Below are 21614 nucleotides of genomic sequence, written 5' to 3' on the forward strand. Positions count from 1 at the left end.
GGGCTCTTTATTCTGTTCCATTGGTCCATATGTCTGTTTTGGTACCAATACCATGCTGCCTTGATGACTGTAGCTCTGTAGTATTGTCTGAAGTCTGGGAGAGTTATTCCTCCAGCTTCTTTCTTTCTCTTCAGTAATGCTTTGGCAATTCTAGGTCTTTTGTGGTTCCATATAAATTTTATTATGATTTGTTCTAGTTCTGTGAGAATTTGTTTTGATAAAATAAAGAACCTGTGGTAGTTTGATCAGAATGATGCAAAAAAACTGAAATCAGACAAACGTCCTTTTTGAGAGCATTGTGAAGAAAAAGAGGAAAACAGGTGATTTTGGCCAGCGTCGGTGGCCCTGTGTCCTGGCTGTCACAGCCAGCTGAGTGGTGGAGAATTCAGAAGTTGATCTGGATGTCTTGTAGCTGTCAGTAAGAGACATGGTATGTTTTAGTTTCTTCCCTGAGGAGCGGTGTGCATACATTTTTGGGGGAAGGGCCTCCGAGACAACCAGCGTGTCAGTGTGTTAGGTTTTCTCCTCCTCAGGAGGAAGCCGGTCAGGCATGGGAGCCCCACACACGCTGGGTTTTGAGGTGGCTGCGTCTTCTCTCTGGCAGGACGTGGCCCCGGGACTCCTTCCGCCTCCTCCTGTTCACGCTCCCCTGTCTGTGACCAGTGCAGGGTGACTGGCTTTTGTGTCTTGGGCCCTCTCCTCATGATGGTGAAGATGGAGGGAGTGAGGGATTTATATTACTTGGTGCCATTATAGGACTTTCTGAAGATATTTGACAGTTACACATAAAATCACATAACATTTGACCAGTGGCACTGGTGACTTACGTGTAAGTTGCTACACGCACAGAAGTTGGTCCCGAGTTCCTAAGGAAGCGGAGTAAGTGAATAATATCGGGGATCTATAGCGCTTTCTTTTTCCCTTCTCTCCCCCAACATTCTTCACTTGTTTTTAGAGCCTTTTATTTCAGTACATCTTCTTTTTTCTGGGGAGTTGATTTTAAAAATCAGATTTGCAGGGGATTATATACCAACACTGCGTGCTGCCAGAGGGTCGTGAAACCCTTGCCCTTACTTCCAGCTTCAGGAAAACCTTTCCAGGCTCCCTCTTGGGGCTCATCTAGGAGAGGAGTGATTTCCGGAATTTTGGCTTTATCATTTCCTTGCTTTTCTTCATAGTGTGTGTATCTGTAACAACATCACGTTTAGTTTTGCTCAGCTTTGCCTTTTGACCTTTGTTTAAATGATTCTGAGTCTGGCTTCCTCACTGTTACTTCTGCCAGGTGTATTTATTTATGTTGGTAGCTGTAGCTGCAGTCCTTTCATTTTCACTCTTCTCTCGTGTGAATATCCCACAACTTACTTGAGTTCTCCTGTCCAAGGCCATCCATGTGGTTCCAGTTTTTTATTGTATAAGCAGTGCTGCGGTGAACGTTCCTGCTCACGTGTCCTTGCGCATATGCAGGAGTTTCTCTTAAGTTTACCTCCCTAGGGGAGGGGTAGAATTGTGGTCATGGAAAATGGTCTTTAACATCAGTAAATAATACCAAACTGTTTTCCAAAGTGGTTATAGCAGCATGCCTTCCCACCACAGTGTACTGAAATTCTTTTGTTCCTCATCCTCCCTGGCACTTAGATCCTACTGTTACCGGGTTGATACGTTTTGGCCAGTCTCATGGGTATAAAAAGGTATTTTGTGATTTTAATTTTCATTTTTCCTGAACACAGGTTAGCGTGTTTTCATATAGTTAGTTCCTAGCTATTTGTGTTTCCTCTTCTGTGAAATGCTTATTCCTGTCTTTTGCTTATTTTTAAATTAGGCGGTTTGTCCTTTTCATACTGATTTTTAGAGATTCTTTCTGTTTTGGATTTGAATTCTTTCTCCATTTTGTATGTGTTGTAAAATAATCTTCTCCCAGTTTGTAGCTTGATTTCCTATCTTCCTTGCGGTGCCTTTTGATGAAGTTCTTGATTATTTATTTACTTATTTTAAAAAGTAATTTTAAAAATTAAAAAATTGTGGTAACATATATAAATATATGAAATTTACCATCTTAACCATTAAATTAAATTCTCTAATTAAGAAAACTTTTAACAACAACATTTTTGACTGTAAAGTTTGGTAATGTTGAGTATATTCGCATTGCTGTGCGACTGATCTCCAGAACTTTTTCATCTTGCAGAATGGGAACAGCATACCCATTAGACAACTCTCTACCTGCCCCTCCCCCCAACTCCTGGTAACCGCCGTTCTACTTTCTGTTTCTCTGAATTTGACTTTTCTAGCTACTTCGTGTCAGTGGAGCTCCCCTTGTGGGGTCCAGTCCCGCTCCACCTGAGTCCAGCTGGCCAAGTGGGCAGACCAGGTCAGATAAAGGATCAGAAGTACGAATGATGTTTGGGGTTTTTGCTTTCTGTTTTCTGGGGTTTTTTTTGGTACATTTCATACTCTAGAAGTGTAGATAGAAATTATTCTTATTTTTATATTAAGAAACTGTGGCGTACAGAGGTTGCAAGTGCCAGAGATTCCTTGGTCAGGGCCAGAGCAAGGCTTTGTGTTTGTGGTTTATTAGGTCGGAATGAGCGGCTGTCTTTAGGTCCGCGGCTGCCAGCCTGCTGTGATGTGCTGGTGCCGCTCACGTGAGACGTTCCCGTTCCTGTGTGCTCTGTTTTGTGTATGTAGATCCCAGCAAACTAGTTGCATCTCGATTGCTTTTTTCTTTGAGGGGAATCTTTCTTAAAGTAAATTGTTCACAAACTTGACTATTTTAACTTTCATTAGTAATACGTTATTTCCGACACTCCTCAGAACGGAGCTACTTTCCTGTTATTCATAATTGCTGCCTTTGACTATTTAATTATGGTGACTTACTTCATCAGCTGTGTGGCGCTGCTTAACGTTCACCTCGGAGCTGGTGTAAATATTTGATGATCTGTGATGTGCAGATGGTCGTGCAGCTGTGGCTTCCTTCCTAGCCCCGGAGGAGAGACCTGTTAGGAGTTTGCCGGTGGAGTCAGCCTATCAGGACTGAGTGGAGCCTTGCCTCCCCTTACACCCCACGTGATAGGATCCTTGTTGGTCTGTGATTGATTTCCTACATGTCACCGTATAGTTTGGAGGCCAAATACTCACTGTGATTTATATCAAAGAATCACTTTTTAGCTCATGCTTAATATTAAGATGGCATCAAGCAATAGGGAGGAGAGATTATACATCAGTTTGGGATAATATGGTGATCTGGATAAGACAGAACCGAATATGAGTTTGCAGGTATTTAGTAACACGTGTCTGTTAAGTGCTGGTCATATGCCAGAAATAGGTGCTTAGGAATATGGTAAACAAAATAGACCCAAATCCCTGTGCTTGTGAAGTGTGCATTTTAGTGATCATCGAATGATTTACTAGAGGATAATTCACAGTGTGTGCCATCAAGAGGCATAATGATCAATTGTGATTTTTTTGGGTTGGCAGTGTCTGAAACCTTGTAAAAGTTCTGACAAAAAAAAAGAAATTAAAAGTGCTTAAATCGGCTCATTCAGATAATGTGTTGCTTGAGTGCTTGATGGCTAAGTTTTTCAAAGGCAAGGTGTTCAGATTCCAAGCTAATCATTAAAAGTCAGTATTTTTTATATTGACATAATCTTTATTGAAAAGTGTACTATTTTTGGTGGGAGGCAGTATAATTTCAAAACCAATATGTTTGCAATTTGTGATATTGTATTGAACTGAAATCTGATGATAATGAGGCAGCCCAGAAGAAAAGTGAGTTTTTTTGCATCATTTGAAGCCTTATGTAATTAATAGGTCAGCTGAAGTTGACTTTTTTTTTTTTACAAGGTGGGTGCTTTTTACGCAGGAGCACCTCGGCCCCTGGAAAAAATGCTTTTCAAGTTTAAATCACTGTTCTTATTTGGACTAAAGCTTCTGATAGTCATAGCAGAATTGAATGAATGAATGAAATTAATGAATACATTTTGTTAGAAAATATAATAAGTGCACAGATTCACAAAATAATTTTACATAGTGGCGTGTACTGTGAAGTCAGTGAAATGAGATGTAGTGTGTGTGTTTTAAAATGATCAGGAATGCTACTTCAGCTTGTGAGGTCTGTGAAGCTTTTGAAGATGTGATGTTTGAGTTCTGATGTGAAGGGTGAACTATGTGCATTTTGTGCGTTCTGGGTACCGGAGTGGAAGGCCTTGGCCTTGAGGTGGTGATGAATTTGGTGTGTTAGGGAAGCTCAGGGGGTTGAAAGGTAGTCAGTGAGAGAGAGTGGGAGTGAGGCTAGGGATGGGGGCCTGGCTCTTTGAGGGCAGAGTAAGGAGTTAAGATTTTATTTTAGACAGGGATTCCGCTAGCTAGAGCATTTTTGGGGAGGGCAAGTGGGGTAATTAGATAATTTGTTTATTTATTTAGTGGAATCACTGGGGATTGAACACAGGACCTCATGCATGCTAAGCATGTGCTCTACCACTGAGCTATACCTGCACCCCCCTGTAGCCAGAGCATTTTAAAGCTGAGGATTGATGTGATCAAATGACTGACTGGAGAGCCTGACTTGGAGAGGCAAGAGACGAAATAGTACAACCTAGCATGCTTGGTTGTCCAGGTGAGAAGAGATGGCCATAGTGGAGTTGGGGACTGGGGCATGCATGGGCACACATATAATTTGGAGACGGAGCTAAAAGAACTTCGGGATGGAGTCTGTGTGGAAGGTAAGAAGTGAGTGATTCCTAGGTGTTTGCCTGAGCAACTGACTTTGTGATGGTGCATTTACTGATGGAAAAATCTGGGGGAGAAGTTGGCGGTGGGGGGGTGTAGGAGTACCCTTTTGGCTGCAGATCATTCAGGAAGGAGGTTGAGTGGGCAGCTGGATAAACTAGCCTGAAGCTCTGTAGAGCGGTCAAGACTGAAATGACAAAGTTGGGTGTCAACAACGTAGAGATGAACTCCTGGGAGAGGATGGAATCTTCAGTTTATTCCTTTAAGTTGAGGAAGTTGGACTGGATGGTCTTTAGGCTTCTTTTTTTCTGAAAATCAGACATTTATTGAGTTACAGAGACTGTGAAAAACTTGAAGTGATGGGACTTTTCACTAAAATTCTTTTAGATTTTTAAACCATGAGAGTGATGAATGGGGAAGAAATTCAGGCCGTTAAATGTTCTCTGTCTATATTCATTCCAAAATTGCATGTCAGTTGCTTGTCCACAAAGCATGATAATAGAACCGAAATAAAGATCTTTCCAAGAGTAAAGGTAATGTCAATCACATTGTGAGGTTTTCAGTTAAACCCAAATGATGGTCAATATGAATTTATTTTTATTAAAAAAATTTAAACAGCTTTATTGATGTGTAATTGATGCACAGTAAACTGTACATTTTAAAATGTAAAACTGGATGTTTTGACCTATGCCTCCACCCATGAAACTACCACTGCAATAAAGATGATGCGTGTCCCCCTCACCACGAGTTTCCTCGAGCCCCTGGTAATACTGCCCTCTTGCGTCTCCCTGCCCTGCGTCCCCGGGCAACCGCTGATCTGCTTTTTGTCAGTATAGATTAGTTTGTATTTTCTAGAAGTTTATATAAATAGAATTACAACCTTTTTTCTGAATTACTTTACTCAGTTATTTTGAGATTCATCTGTTGTGTGTGTCACGATAATTGATTCTGTTTTATTGCTAAGAATATCCTGTTGTATGGATGTACTAGGATTTATTTATCCAGTCATTGTGAATTTAGACTCCTTACTTTTTCCCTTCAGCGAGTCTTTTGATCTGCTAGTATTATTTGTAACCACCTAAGAGATAGATACAGAGGCGTGCATACGCACGCACACCGCACCCCCAAACACTTAAGAAAAGGGGCAACGGTTCCTTGTTCTTATGTTTATTCCCCTCTGTCCTGTTTAGGGATGAGCTCCTTGTTAGTCATCTGTCAGAGCACGTTTGACAAGCAGCGTGGATAGGAAGCAGATCAACCCTTTCTTTGCGTCTGTGTTCTGTGTGGTATTTTGGGATGTGTGTATGATGCGTTTATTTTATCAGGAAAACTCATTTCCGTAGATTGCCTTTGCTTGAGGTTCATAATTTAGCAGTGTGGATGCAATTAATTTAGTACCTTTTAATTTCACAGGTCAATATAAGGAAATTCCTTCTTAGTTCTTAGGAATCTTATGTGGATGGCAAGACTGAAATGAAATACGCTCTCATTAACCTGGTAGGTAGAATCGCTGGTGTCTTGATTGAATCACTCGCTTTCCGCTTCTGTTTTGGTGCATTTGGGAAAGCTTACTGCGTTTTGGTTTCTGTGGATGATCTGAGAATACACTTCAGGATCTGTCAGTTAATAAGCCCCCAGGAGTCTGGCTGTTTCAACGACAGCGAGTTTAGCATGGGGTAGCGGTTATGGGCTGTCCGGGCTCTGGCCTCTGTGCCTTTGTCTGGGAAGGGAGAGGAGGAGGGGTGCCCAAGGTGCGGGTGGTCTTCCTGGTGGACGGGGGCTTTGCTGGCTACACCCAGAGTGTTTTGTTTTTATGGGATTAGGGTAGGCAGTTGTCCTGTAATTCAGGAGAGAGGATGGAGCCCCGAGGCATCCCAAATAAGTGTTCCTGCTTTGTTTCCTCTGGACACCAGTCCGCTGCCTCCCATCCAGCAGCCGCGGTTGTTATGGGGCGTTCGTGTGTCATCTTGCCCACCTGGAAGTTTCAAGGGTGCTGGGTCTGCCGTGTCTGTGTTATTCCCTGTGCCTGAACAGTGCCTGCTAGCTCAGTGCTGGGTACAGTGCATCTTTAGGCTTCTGTATTTATTTTTTTATTTCTGGTTATGAAGTTTCTAATTGTAACAATTAATACTAAGTGCCTTAAGCTTCTAAGAAAGAAGATAAAACACGAACTGTTATATTCTTAATAGTGTATACTCCTGAATTTTAAGCGAGCCCTTGAAGCATGCTCCCCCCCCCTTTTTCTTTCAGCGAATTAAAAGCACGGAGGGAGCCAGGCACTGTACTCTGGGATGGGTAGGGATTCACAGATGAATAAAATATGTCCCCAAGCTCCCAAGCGGAGCTCACAGTCTACAGGAAAAGTCAGACTGATAGGCCACTAAGTGACAAGTGCTGTATAGAACTGATTTAAAAAGTGTCTGGAAGCCCCAGAGTATGCGTGAAGTTTCCATAGTTTCTGGTCAAGAAGTTGAGTGATCCCATTGACCAAGATGGGGGCCTTGGAGGAGAGGATTGGTCTTTACCATTTATCTGGAGGGCAGGATTCTTAAATTAAGTGTGCTTTGTGCTGCTTGACCAAAGTTGCTTCTACACTGGTGCAGTTTAACTTCATGCTTGCAAGAGTTGCTTTTCTGTGGCACATTTGAAGATGCTTATATCCTTTAAGACGTGCCTGCTGTGTATGAAATTTAGCGGGATGGAACTAGCAATGCAGATTCATTATAGGGAGATGAGATAATTACAGTATTAAATCCCAGTGTTCAATTTTTGCTTTGGAAATTCGAAAAGAAGCATAAATTACTTTTAAAAACTGTATTTGGGGGTAGATAATAAATGTGCATGGTGCAAAATAAAAAGCTGGTCGGGGGTGTACAGTGATGGATCCTTTGACCCTGCCCTGTACCCTGATGGGCAGTCACTGTGCCAGTCACTGGGGTGTCCTTCCGGAGAACAACGTGGTGGAGGCTGCTGGCTGTTCCCCACAAGTCAGTTTTCCCCTGTCCTGGCGCCCAGCCAGCGCCTTTCCCCGTCCACCCACGGTGTGGCGGGTGCTGGTACTGGCTCTGCCCGTGGTGGTGGGGGGGACTGCGGTCTGTGTCCCATTTTCAGGCGGGGGACCTTTAGAAACAACCGTGCCTTTTGTGTGCTCTCCCATTTCCCTTCCTGTGGCTGAGTGCAGCAATGACGAGGTTCTGGGTTATCATAACCACAAAATAGGGGGAGCCGGGACCCCTGAACCACCCGCCTGGGAAGGCTCCACCCTGACCAGGAATATCTGCTCTGGGCTGCACCTGAACCTCAGTTTTGTTGGCGCCAGTACATAAGCTTTTTGTGTGTCTGTTTGTCACAGCACCTAGTGTTATCATAACTATTATGTACTTACAAAGTTTAACAAAAAATTAAAAAGCCAGTACCTCTGTAACTGCTCTGGACAAGAAGTAGATTATCGCCGGCCCACAAAATGCCAACGTGTGTGCCTCTCAGTGTGGCCTGTTCTCTTCCTGCGTAGACAGCCCGCTCACTGACTTGAGTGATAATCGTCCCACGCTCCCCTTCGTGGTTTTACCACATGTGCAGGCACCCGCAAACAATATGGTTTATTGCTTGTTTTGGGGCCTTTTTTACAAATATCTGCTTATATGTTGTAGGTGTTCTACGAATGAATTCAAGCGATGTATGGCTTCTTTCCTACAGCGTCGTGTGTTACGTTTAATCCACATGTTGTAAGAAGCTATAGTTCTTTCATTTTCATTGTTCTGTGTAGTTTACTGTTGTATGGATATACCATAATATATTTAGCCATTTTACTATTAATGGGCGTAGGATTTTTTTTCTAACGTTTGGCTATGAGGAACAAGGCAGTTTTGATCATTCTTGTACATGTCTCCTGGTCCCCAGGTTACCCTACTAAGTAGTGGAGTGGCTGAGTCATTGGGTGTGAGCATCTGTCGTCCTGTAAGGAAGTGCCAAGCTGTTTTCCAGAGTGTCTGTGGAAGCCGTGTATGAGAGATCCCATTGCTTCACATCATAGTCTGCCTTGGTATTGTCAGATTTCAAAAATTTTGACAATCTCGAGGATATATAATGGTATCTTACGTGGACTTAATTTGTATTACTTCCTAAAGATTTAAAGAGTGGCTCTTTGCCTTGCCTTTGGGCCCCTTCATATCTCCTTGACTTTGAGGTTGATTGATGAAGACACGTTTCCCAAACATGGAATACACGAGTTTTGCCTGGGGAATTAAAAAAAAAAAAAAAAAGAATTTAAGGTCCTGTATCAGAGCAGGGAATAAAACTCCTGGGGCTTGTACCCAGGAATCCATTTCTGACTAGCTATGCAGGTGGTTATTATGCAGCTGGACTTATGCAGGTTGATTCAAGCATGACACTGAGGATGCTCGAGGTTGTTACATCTGTGGGGCCTTGAGAACTCCTGTGACCCTCAGCCACGGACTGTGTGCCTCACTCCCCCAGCCCCACCCGGGCAGGGTCTCAGAAGCTGCCTGTTTATTTTAGGAGCCACTGGCTAAGAATGTAAATATGCTCTCCAAAGCCACTTATACTGTTAGAAAGGTAACATTAGATGTAATTTGTATTCCATTGGTAGAGATACGGAGGTAGCAATTGATTTTGGGGTCCTTCTGTTAATTTGTTGAGTATTACACTTCATCTTGAGCTGCCTTGAAATATAAGGTTTTTTTTACCCTAAACTTGTTATGAGACCACTGTTGGCTTATCAGAGAATGCTTAATTCTGATGGAGAAGTAATTAACAGCTATTAACTGTTGTATGGCTCGTGTGGCAGTTTAAGTATATATACACTTTTTCATAAGAGGGAGAACATTTTTTCAAAACTTTTAAAATAGAGTATATCAGATTTACCAGTGCTGTCCAATAGAAATAAAATGTGAGCCAATGCTAACTGCATATGGAATTTAAAATTTTCCAATAGATACATTTAAAAAGGAGTAAAAGAGGTGAAATTAATGCCATAATGTATTTTATTTGATTAGTATTCAAAATACTATTTCAATATGTAGTCAACAGAAACATTAATGAGGTATTTTACTCTGTGACTTTGAAATCTGGTATGTATTTGACATCTCAGTTTGGACCCGCATATAAATGTTCATGGCCACGTGTGGCTGGTGTCAGATTGGACAGTCACAGATCTGTTCAGAAAACTGCTCAATAGTAAATAAGTATATAACTTGGTAAGTATTTTGAACAGCCCAGACACCCCTTCCTCATGTTCCAGTAAAAGGGAGGAAATGTAATGTATAAAAAGAGAAAATACATAGTCTGTTGAAGAGATAGGATGTGAAGTTGTGAATAGCATTTTTTCATTTTCTTGGCCCCACATCAGTTCTTGGCATTCTTAGTGAAAATGAGAACACGATAGGATCAGGTTCAACTTTGGAACTAAAAGGAAAGAGCATAAGATAGGGCCAGGAGGTCCGGGTCCCAAATCTTTCATGCTTGCTGTTTCCTTTAAGGCAGAGATAACATTGATGTCACATGAATATTGTGAAGATAATTTAGGTTGTGTGAAATATAATGTAATTTGTTATACAGAGTGGGAAACTGTTAGTGCTGGGAGCATGACAGTATTTGGCTTAAGTTGGAAATAGATAAATGTTTTAATGCCGTTAAGTGGAAAATTTCAGAATTTCTGGTTTCTCTCATTCAATGATATAATCACACTTGAACAATTTAAAAAAAAAACTAATCCAAGAAATACATGGATATGTGTCCACATATTCATTTAATAAAATATAGCTGTGTGTAAAGAAAAATCCTATTGGAAAAGACACCATAAACCAAGATAAAAGGGGAGTCACACACAGAGAAGCTATTTGCAAAAGAATAGTTTCAAGTATATAAAGATAAAAAAAACAATGAGAAAAAAGAACCAATAGAAAAATGGGTAAAGAATATAAAAAGGAAACTGAATGTCCCAAAGACATGTGAAAAACACCCAACCCCACTAGTAATCAGGTGAGATACAAATGAAAAGGTAACAAGTTAATGTTTTACATCCATTGACTTGGCAGCATCATAAGTCTGACAGTGCCAACTATTGTCAGGAATATGGAGCAGTGCAAGTCACACTGCTGGCAGGGGTGTCAGTGGTAAAACTGCTCAGTTTGGCCGTATCTAGTCAAGGGAAGATTCTGGGGAAGAATCCTGCTCCAGGTGGGATGCTATATGGCAGGCAAGCAAATGCACCAGCGTAGGTAGGTGGTTGTAGCATAATGTTAAGTGGAAAAAAAAGATGCAGGTGCGTGCTCTCAGTCTTTTACCATTTTATAAAGTGCGAAACTTTCAATGCAATACAGTATGTAAGTTGCTCAGGCGGTAAAAGTATAAAACTTTTGCAGTGTCCACTTTGAGGATCGTTGATTACTCTTAGTGGACAGAATGGAGGGACTTGGAGAGGAAAGGAGGACTTTGCTTTGCACACAAGCCTCACCCAACAGAGTTTCATCGTATGTGTGGCGTTGGGAATCCTGGACTGTTTTTCTCCATCACCTCCTTCTTAGAGGTGACCCCGTCTGAGAGGTGGACATCTGGTTTCCCTGTGTGTGTGCATTTGGAAGCAGGACAGAGCATGCAGAGTAGCAGGGCCCTGGAGCAGAGGTGCCTGGTTCCACAGGGCAGTTGAGAGGTTACAGGGAGCTGTCCTGTGAAGCACTTGCTTGTGCTGGGAGCACACTGACCCACTACCGCCAGTGAGGGGTGGCATGCGTGAGCCGGATTAATCGAGACCATTCTGATGTCTAGCACATTGTAGGTACACAGAAGAGTCATAAGTGCAGGATAAACATATGTTTAATGAATGAACGCATGTATGTGCAAAGAGTTCGGTGTGTTCTTCTATTTTGCAACTTACGCTTTTCACATAATAGTATACCTTGGTGATCTTCCACATCAGAACATCCAGATCTGCACAATTCTTTTAACCTCATTTTAAAATCTGATTTGTCTAATTTTTAGTTTCTGTGAAATATCTATTAGATTCTTTTTTCCCATTTTTTTTCAGTTTTGCAGATCCCAAATGCTCTAGACAGTCTTGTCTGTAGCAGCCAAGTTCGACCTTCAGGCATCCTCTGGAGGTAGAGAGGCGGCCATTGAACAGCCTAGACCAGACGTGGTTGTGAGTCTGGGGTACTGACTGTTACTGTAAGTGGCCTGAGTTGGTTGAGTAAAATGGGGGAAGTGGCACCTGTTCTTGGGATCAGACGGGATAAGCAGTGTCAGGTGCGCAGCACATGCTGCGCGTCCCCGCGCTGTAGCTCTGCTGGTTCTTTCTCGCCGTCTCTCCCTCTCCAGTATTCGGTTGCCCCCTCAACCCTACCCCACCCGTGAAAGGATGACTAAAATGTGGTCCCAGTTTGGGAAAGTTTTACCTTTAAGACCTTTCAGAACAGTTAATTGAACATTGGGTGTGTGCGTGTCCTGGTGTTTTCTATGGAAAGTAACAGAGTCTGGATGTCCCCATCAGGATGTCTGACAGATTTTCTTCTTAATGTGAATTGTGCTGCTCCACCCTTCTGGAGTTCCCGCCATCTTCTGACCGTCTAAATCCATCTTCACCTTGGCAGCACAGGTACCAGATGTGCCTTTGGATGCTCCCCTGGGTCAGGGGGATTAACTGCACGCTGCTCCCTGGGTCCTCTCCTTGGCGCCTCAGTTGTACCCTAGCTCTCTGTGCCTTCAGCGCAGGGCCCTGCTTTGTGCATCTGTGTGTCTCCTGCACATTTATCCAGCCACCATTATTCTCAGGCTGTATTCATTTGGACGGGTCACCTAAACACTGAGACTTAGCTTCCACTTCCGGCAGGTGTGGCTTTCTGCTCTGCAAATGCCCCTCTAGCTGTTCTCAACAAGGTCACTGAAAAAGGTGCCATTGCCAAGTTAGGAGGCTTGTTTTGGGCTTTGTGCCCTATCACCTGACAGTGACCCTGGCTTCTTTAGTCTCCTCTGAAACCCTCCCCACCCCCCAAACACAGTGTGCTCATTCTTGCTGCTGTCAGTCGGCCCCGACGGGACTCTGCCCGAGGCCCTCCTGTCTTCCCACAGATCACCTTACTCTGTGTCCACTACTCTCAGAGTCACGTGTGCCCTGCTGGCTGCACACCTGTCTCCCAGCCATCTCCTAAGCTTGCACACTCGTTCCCCAGGCTCTCTCGAACTGGGCGTACACAGGGGAGCGTCCTTCCCCCCAGAACCCGCTCGCCCCCCACATTGCCCTGTCTTGATCTGTATCACCATCCATGATGACTTGTGGCCTTTCCCGCCGCCTCACGCCCCTGTCTGGGGACCAGTGCTGCCGGTTCTGTGGCCTGAGTGTCCTGTGAGTTGGTTCTCTCCTGTCTGTCTCCCTGTGGCTTCAGGCTCTCCTTTCTCAAGGAGGCTGGGACAGCAGCAGCCTCCGACCTTCTGCGACACTCTCAAGCCTCAGTGCTCCCTTCATGTTGGGTTTGTTGTTTGCTTGGCTTTTGGTTTTACTTAAAATGCCCTTTTTCTAATTTCCCAGCACTGTGGTTCTCACACCTTGAGGACAGTGGGGACCCAGGCTTTTGTTTTTGAAATATCAACTTTTGTGCCTGCCCCCAAAGATTTTGATTCAGTGTCTAGAGTGAGATCTGATCCCCTTTTCTTTATCCGTGAGATGACGGCGTTGAAATGGATGTTTACAAAGATAGAAAATTCTACATGTCGGTGATTCTAGAAGGTGTCTGTAGTCATTCACACTTTGCTTTATATTAAACAAATATGAGAGAGAGAGAGAGAGAGAGGAGGGAGAGGGAGGGGAGACTCCCTGGAGGGCCGTGGAGATCAGCTGTCATCAGGAGCTCTCGTGTCGCCTGCTTTGTGACAGGCACCCCTTCACACTCTCTCCTTTGAGGGGTCCGTAAGGCACTTTCTGTCTAGCCTTGTAAGTGAGTTGAGTTCTTTGCGTATGAGTTTTTCACTAGATTCCAAAGTCACCCAGGGCTCTCATTGGGACTTAGGCATTTTTTGATTTCCATGCTTTGCCCAAAGTGGATGCTCTATAAATTTTTGTTCAATTAAGAGATAGTTGAAAGAAAGTTTTTAAACTGTAAGAAACTTTGTAGCTATGCATCATTATTAATAACATTATTCATTTTTCTGATATATATGCTTTTTCCTTAATTAAGAAAATATTGTTACAACCCTTTAGGAGAGAAAAGTGCTTAGAACCTGTTGGAATGACGTTTTGCTGGTATGGAGTCTAAGTGTTTGGAAGAACAATGGTCCCTCACACGGCGACAACAATACCCAACTGTCCTCCTGCTGCTGCGGGGGAGGCACACAGCTGTCCCTGTCCTTAGGCAGAGACATCTCTGTGGATCTGTGGCAGCTCCTACATGTCGATGGTGTGATTTGTTCCTAATTTAGGTACCCGAGACCAGTGAGTTTGTTGTGTGTTTGTTACAAGCATCTGATGTCAAATGGATTTTTCGTTTGTAGATTTTAATACCCATTTTCCTTAACGTTCTCTCAGAACCCTCTTCATAAGAGAGACATGGAGAATTTTCTCGAGTCTTTAAATACCGCAGAGAGTCTTACATGTGGCCTTTTATTTTGTCATTTTTCGAGGGCAAAAAACTGTCCTGGGGGAAGGCGCGGCGGCACGTTCCCCCGCGTGCTCCTCTCCTGTGGATGAAGAATGAGTCATGCCTGGTTTCGGGGTGCTGCGGGAGCTCTCCCTCGGGGCTTCCTGGGGGCTCCTTTCTCTGATTCATCCTTGGCCTCCTGAGCCAGTCCTAGAGGCCCCCGGGGCTGAGACGTTCGGTCCCCGTGCCCAGAAGTGGCGGCAGCACCGCGACTCCGGGTGCAGGGAGGGCTGCGACCTCCACCCGGGGATCGTGCGGCCCCCAGACTCCCGGGAATCCTGACCAGATCTTGACCCCGAGGACTTCTGGAGAAACTCGAAGCTCTTCTTTTCTACCTGTTACAGGGTCACCGAAGTCATTAAAATAAGTTTCTCTTTCCCTCAAACCATAGGGCACCATGCTTTCCATTTCTCCATCTGCACCCCGTGTCTTCCGGGTTTTCTGGGGCCCCCAGGCCTCTCCCCGCGCTGGGCACCCACCTGCCACGTGCCTCCGCTCGTCACGTTGAACTTGAGACTGTCCTCCCTGGGAAGACACCCTGATTTTTGTTTTTGTTTCTTTAGCAAACTGAAAGATCTCCATTTTATGTAACTTTGGTGTCTTTCCGTCCTGAGAATTTAAATGTAACGTCAAGTGAAAAGTTCAAGTCTGTGTTGCTAATACGAAATTTTAATTTCTCTTTACAGGTCAACTTTGTAGTGTGCCAACTCTTTGCCTTGCTAGCAGCCATTTGGTTTCGGACTTACCTGCATTCGAGCAAAACTAGCTCTTTTATAAGACATGTTGTTGCCACCCTTTTGGGCCTTTATCTTGCACTTTTCTGCTTTGGATGGTAAGTAATTATTTTGATCATGTTTAATGAAGACTCTGGACGTCTGTGTGAATTGAGTGTGCAGAAGGATACATTATGTAGGGTTTTTTGTTCTTGTATTTACCTGTAAAGTGTTACATTTTTATTTCTAATAGAAGAAATAAAGAGTGGAGAGTGGGCCCTGTCTCTTCAGTGTGGGCTCAGAGGGAGGGCACTTTATGACTTAATGAGAAAGGACCTATGAAGAAAAAAAGACACAAAGACATTTTATTCTGTCATGAGTAGCTCTTCCACCTGCTTCACAGATCGTTTATGGCAAGACAAATAAACCAAAATAGTTTTTGTCTTTCTGTGCAAGTGGCTATTGAGAGTCTGGTACAGTCCACTGATAGAACTCTGTTACCACTTCTTAGGGGTTGCCCTTAGCCAGAAGAGGTTTTTGTTTGTTTGGTTTTGGTGGGGAAGAGTCATTTAGGGTTGCTCCTTGTGTGTGTGTGTGTGTGTCCGTCCGTCCGTCCATGTCCCCTTCACTTGGCTCCCTTCCTGTCAGGGCCGTTCGTGAATACAGAAACACGTACGTCCTGCTCGTCCCAGGTGGCACGTATGTGGCAGAGGGGATCGGGGGCAGGGCACGCTGTCTTGGCGAAGCAGCAGAGACCCTCCGTGGAAGGGCTGCTCGGTGGTGTCTCCTGCACTTACCCCCCAGGGGAGGGCTGGAGCGGCCTGCCTGGGGCCGCTGCAGCCCGCGCGCGCCCAGACGAGGCTCTGCAGGCCTGCTCCTCTGCGGACGGGTGGGTGAGGCACGAGCCCCCGAGGGGCTGGAAACGCACTCGCGTGATCTGTGGTTTAGTAGTTTCTGTTGCGGGGTGCAGACCTTTGGACTTTGATTCTGTCTCTGTTCTACGAGGTTGCTGTTGATTCTTGTGAGGGTTGAAATAGACTGGTATTTCTTAATCTGATTTTTGCTTCTGGCAGTTGCACATGTTTCCTCCAAACTCATGAAAAATCAATTAGGGCTAATTTATTCAGTCTCTGCATACTGCCCTGGGACCAGCCCGCTGATAGGCCCTGCCAGGGCTTGGGGCGCGAGGTCCTGAGGTCTCAGCGTGGTCTCTTCAATCAGATCCAGGCACGGTTTTTCCACTTTCTTGATAACATCAATTTATAGCATCAGTTTTCTTAGGTTTCTCTGGTGATTCTTTCTTTGGAGGGGAGGTAATTAGGTTTATTTATTTTTAGGTTTTAAATTTATCTGTGTTTTATTTATTTATGTTTTAATGAAGGTACTGGGGATTGAACCTAGGACCTCATACACGCTAAAAGCACCCCCTCCCCGCTTCAGGTGATTGTTTAAACTCGTATGTAAATCATGCCATGGAGGGGTGTGTGTGTGTGTTTATACTGTGGAACTTTTCAAATACAAAAGTACAGAAAATAATATAATGAATCCTCATATATCCATTGTCCAGCTTCAACAATTATTAAAATTCCACCATTCTCATTTTGTTCTTTCCCCAACTTATTTTTCTGGAGTATTTTCAGGCCTATCCCAGTTCCCATATTTCACCCATAAATACTTCAGTATCAGTGTGTGTTTCAGTAGCGTTATGTTAGGAATGGGCTGGGGAAGGCTTGTCGTTCAGAGTGGCCACTTCCAGGAATGCCAGTCGCACTGTGGTCTGTGGACACAGAGCAGAGGATTGAAGCGGAAGCGGTGTTCCCTGGGGTTGTGTGACCCGGAGCACCGCCAGCCGAGAGGCCTTTCCCGAAGGGGTACTTTCTGGCTGTGAAGCCTCTTCAGATGCTTTGTAACAGTGTCACGAGGAACCCGGCCTCAGTGTCAGGTAGTCCTACGTCCTTCAAATTGTATGTGGTAACCAGGATTTAAAAAAAAAAAATAGAGTTCTCTGTTCTTTTGTTGAAGGGGAAACTTTTTATATTCCTGTCTTTGGGAAGAGAGATCATGCCTCTGTAGCAGGTGAAATGAAAGGTGACTCTTTGCTAACAGGAATGAGCTGAAGGCAGACTGTCCTGGTCTGCACGTGAGCCACTTGTTTTTAGGCTCCAAGGCAGTCATGTCCCCTGCTGATGGTGACAACTTCTCTTTTGGAAGATGTATGCTAGTGAGTCGTCTAAATGCAATTCATTGTTTTATCTACTTTGGTCTCACTTTTTTTTTTTTAATTATTATCTGCAGGTTTCTCTGAACCGAGAGTTTATACTTTGAATTACTTCTGTAGCTCTTTGACAGCAGGGTAGGGTAATGGACTGGAACTTGGACGCTGAAGTCAGACAGACCTGGATTCTGCTCTCGATCCCTCGCCTGGTCGCTGTGTGACTGGGCACGTCTTTGTCTTTCAACCTCTTTAGCTTCACTCTTCTCATCTGTAAAATGGAACCAGTGATCGTTGTCATGACTGAACGATGTAATACGGCAGAGAGGAGCTCAGCCCAGTAGCCAGCTCCTTGTGAGCTTGGAAGGTTACTCAGGGTCAAGACCATTACCATTATTACGGTTTGTCGTCCCCATCATCCAGTTGGTGGTCCAGATGACCACTCAGTCCCCTTTCCAGTGTTTGTCATACAGTGTTAAAGTAGTCTGTTCATTCATATGTTGTTCTCTGCAGACTGGAAGCTCTCTGAGGACAAAATCCCTGTCCACTGACTCTTTGTTCCCAGTGTCCAGTATAGTCAGTGCCTTTCAGTAAAGATCGGTTGAACAATCAAAGAAGTGTTTCTCAACCTTTTAAAAACTCTTTCTTGCTAAAAATGCATTTTATACCTGCCTTCAGTGTGATTTGAAATTCTAAATATGTAAGGTGTGATATCTAAAAAAACTGAAGTTTGGAGATGCAGGATTGTTTTGTTTTCAGCGTCCTTAGGTAACGCGAAAGGTGATAGCACATGGTCCCTGGGGTTCCGCCCCCCCCCCCCCCCCCCGTGAAGAGTCTGCCCACAAGGATGTAACTTGGGTGTCAGTGTCGCGTAGGTACTGACTACGTGTGTGACTTCAGGACTTCGTCTCCTCAGCTCTCAAACGAGGAGAGTTGGGTTATAATAGACTTTTAAGCTACCTTCTGGCTTACATTTTTACTTCACTAATAATACTTAATATTTGAGTGCTTACTGCGTACAGGTAGCCCAGTCAGCACTTTTCATTAATTACCTTTTAAGCCTGAAAAATACGAGGTGGCTACTGTGTGTTTATTGTGCTCATTTTATTAATCTGGGCAAGTAGCGAAGCTGCGTGGTGAGGAAGATCATCAGCGGGTGGATGAGAGTGCCGGCAGCTTGACGCTTGTCGTGGCCTCAGTGAGAAGAGGGGAATACAGGACGCTCTGTACGTATAAGTGTATATCATCCCAAGAACAAAGGCTTGTCCAACAGGAGGCTGGCAATGTCATCTTGTATTCCAGAGGAACGCTAAGCTGAACGGCGATGCCTGGGGAGGGGGCATCTTAAGGTGATGGAAGGAACCATGTAACTATTTGTAAAGTAGAACTCGTGTCTTCTAAAGTTGTCCTTTATCCCTCCTGTTCCAAATTTATTCAGTAGAAAAGGAAAGATATTTCCCCAAGAGTCTAATGAAGCCCTTACAGGTATCTAGCCAGCTGCTTCAGCGTGTTCCCAAGAAGTCTGATAGTGCTGGCAATTAATAGGAGGTGGGTAATTACTTTGGAAAGTATTTCAGTCGTGTTTTCGTAGCTTCTTTCTGTGTCAATTCAGACTCGTATGTTTTTCTGTTTCCTAATGCCCTCTAGTTATATAGTAGCATTCCAGACTAACACTATGTGTGTGTGTGTTAGGCAGAGGGAGAAACCGACGGACATACTCTGTACAACGTGTAAAATAAGTTTCTTCTATGGGCCTGCCTTGGAGCCTACTTCTTATTTGTAATATTCCTGTGGAAAAATTTTTTTAATTTAAGTAACTTTTTCACACTGGAGGTGCCTGGTATTCTATAATGATTAGGTTAAAAAGTAATTTTAACCATAGCAAAAGATCCTTATTCATACTTTAAATTGTATACAATGACTTGAAAATTGTTTCATAAATTATTCATGACATCAAAGGGGAAAGAAAATTGGAAGTGTGTGTGCACGCGCACATGTGTGTGTAATCTTCGGGATAGTTTGGATTGGTTTTAAAACCAGGGATCTGATTTATGTTTTGCCTGAACTTTGTGAGGTGAATGGATAAATTAGTTTTCTCATTTAATGGTGAATTTCTCCTTAGAACAGTAGAAAATACTGTGTTATCTCAGGAAGAATATTTTATATATAGATTTCTGTAAATTGAGGATCAACTAGATTTGTATAAGTAAGCTTATTTGACTTGAGCCATCATGTTTTCAGAATAAATATATTTGGTCATACCTGCTTTTTAATATTTTAAGATTAAATATTTTCATTTTAATATTCAGTATTTTTATTGTTTTATAAGGAGCGCTTGAAAAGGTAAATAGATACAAAACTCGTTTGGGTAAACAAAAAACTGATGGTCTGTTAGGACTGTTCTGAGACCCAGATTTATTACTCCTTTTCATCCTTGTGCCTGAGTTATGGAAAAAGCCATAATCTCTGAGCCACGTGACCCCAGGGTGCTCTCCTGTAGTTAGGAACAGTGGGTGCTGGGGCTCCCAGGGTGGCTTTATGGGGTTTTGTCTTAATCTTCCAGCTCTTGTAGGGCTTGTGGTATGGGACTCCCCCTCCAGGGTGTCTGCAGAGGTTTAGGATTTGGAGGTTTGGGTCCTTGCTTTTCCCTGGGGATGTTCTGTTACAAACAAGCACTTTTTAGCCTGAACTGTTTCACCTTGGTGTCTGTGAGTGGCCTCTTCTAACAGTGCTTTCCGTTTTGTAGGTATGCCTTACACTTCCTCGTACAAAGTGGAATTTCCTACTGTATCATGGTCATCATAGGCGTGGAGAACATGCACAAGTAAGTGTTGGCTTCATTCACAGACAACGATGTGCTCCAGCATAATAGACTGGATTCAAACAGAGTTTTTACAAGTAGAAAATTTATTCTAAATCTAGAATAGACAAGTTATTCTAAATTGTGATCATTTTTTCAAGAACTGTCAACTACAAAAATACAACATCGAAGTGCATTACTCTACCATTTACTCAGAGCAGCGTTTCTCAGCATCAGCACCGCTAACATTTTAGGCCGGATAATTCTTGATGTGCAGGGCCATCCTGCGCACTGCAGGGTGTCTGACAGCATCCCTGACCTCTACCCATTAGATGCTAGTAGCACCTCCGCCCCGAGCTGTGACAACCATGGATGTTTCCAGGTATTTTCACATATCCCTTGGGGGGCAAAACCGCCTCCAGGTAAGAACCACGGGCTTTATCTAGGGGTGAGAGCAGCAGAGCGATGTAGTGGGGCAGGTAGATTGGTTATATTTAGAAGGGAAATTGGAAGGACTTAGTGATGGATGGCGAGTGCAGGTAGGAAGCAGGTGTCAAGCATGACTCCAGGTTCCTGGCTTGAACAGTAAGGTAGCTGGAAGCACCTTTTTCTGGGTGTAGGGAGCTCTGGAGGCAGGGCACATATTCAGGGCTTAAACATTTCCAACAGGTATATCTTCAGCACCAAGAACAGTGAATGGTTGTGTAGTAAGCACTGAATATTTGCTGACTAAGTGCATGTTGACTTTGCGGTATCTGTGAGGCATGTAACAGAAGCTGGGTGTAGCGATCTGGCCAGAGAGGTAAAGCGGGAAGTAGAGTTGTGCAAAGCTTCCTTGGCTGAACACCCAGGAGCAGTGCTCCCGCAGACTTGCCGGCCGAACCTGCTGGGTGGGTTCCGTGATATCCGCGATGGTCTGTGTGGTATGTCTGAAGTGGGAAGTACATGTGGCTCCACTGGTTTTGTCCAAGGAGTTGTGGACCTGTAGCTAACAGGTCACCTTTTTCCTCAACTCTCATTCTATTTTGCGTCTTCGGTGTTTGACTTGGTCCCACCCGTCCTCTGTTCTGACTTACTGTCTTCCCTCAGTTTCCGTTGACGCCCCGTGCCCTGGTTTTCCCCTTCCTTCTGTGCACCAGCACTCTAGGTTCTTGGTGTTTCAACTTTAATTTTTATAAGAGGAATAAAATACTTTGATGGTGCTTCATTTGAAGCAGTTTTTACACCATTATGACCGTTTAAAAAATCTTGTACAGATGACAGGTTCAAAGTGATACTGTATTTAATATCTGAAAAAGAACAAGAGTTGTTTGTTTTGAATCTGGATAAAAGGAAACCCTGATGAGATTACTGAAAGCAGAGGACTTGTATGTCACTGCATAAGCAGCAGTAACATCGTGCTTTTAAGTTAGAAGGCTAGTAAATTCGTATTCTGTCAGAGGAAACTGTTGCTTTTGCTGAAGGGTGATGGCAGTCTGTGAAGTTAACTCTTAATCCTTCAGACGCTGTCCAGTATGGGG

General features: G+C 43.8%; 1 protein-coding gene across 1 annotated transcript in view; it reads left to right on the forward strand.

Annotated features, from left to right (window-relative positions):
• Nucleotides 1-21614, forward strand: part of MBOAT2 (membrane bound O-acyltransferase domain containing 2) — a 110714-nt gene that overhangs the window by 25731 nt on the left and 63369 nt on the right. Inside the window, exons 2-3 of the mRNA XM_031466524.2 lie at nucleotides 15056-15201; nucleotides 20041-20118. Of these exons, the coding sequence (XP_031322384.1) occupies nucleotides 15056-15201; nucleotides 20041-20118 (224 nt within the window). The remainder of the gene's footprint in view (nucleotides 1-15055; nucleotides 15202-20040; nucleotides 20119-21614) is intronic.

The sequence above is a fragment of the Camelus dromedarius genome, chromosome 15 (assembly GCF_036321535.1).
Source record: "Camelus dromedarius isolate mCamDro1 chromosome 15, mCamDro1.pat, whole genome shotgun sequence".
Taxonomy (NCBI): Eukaryota; Metazoa; Chordata; class Mammalia; order Artiodactyla; family Camelidae; genus Camelus; species Camelus dromedarius.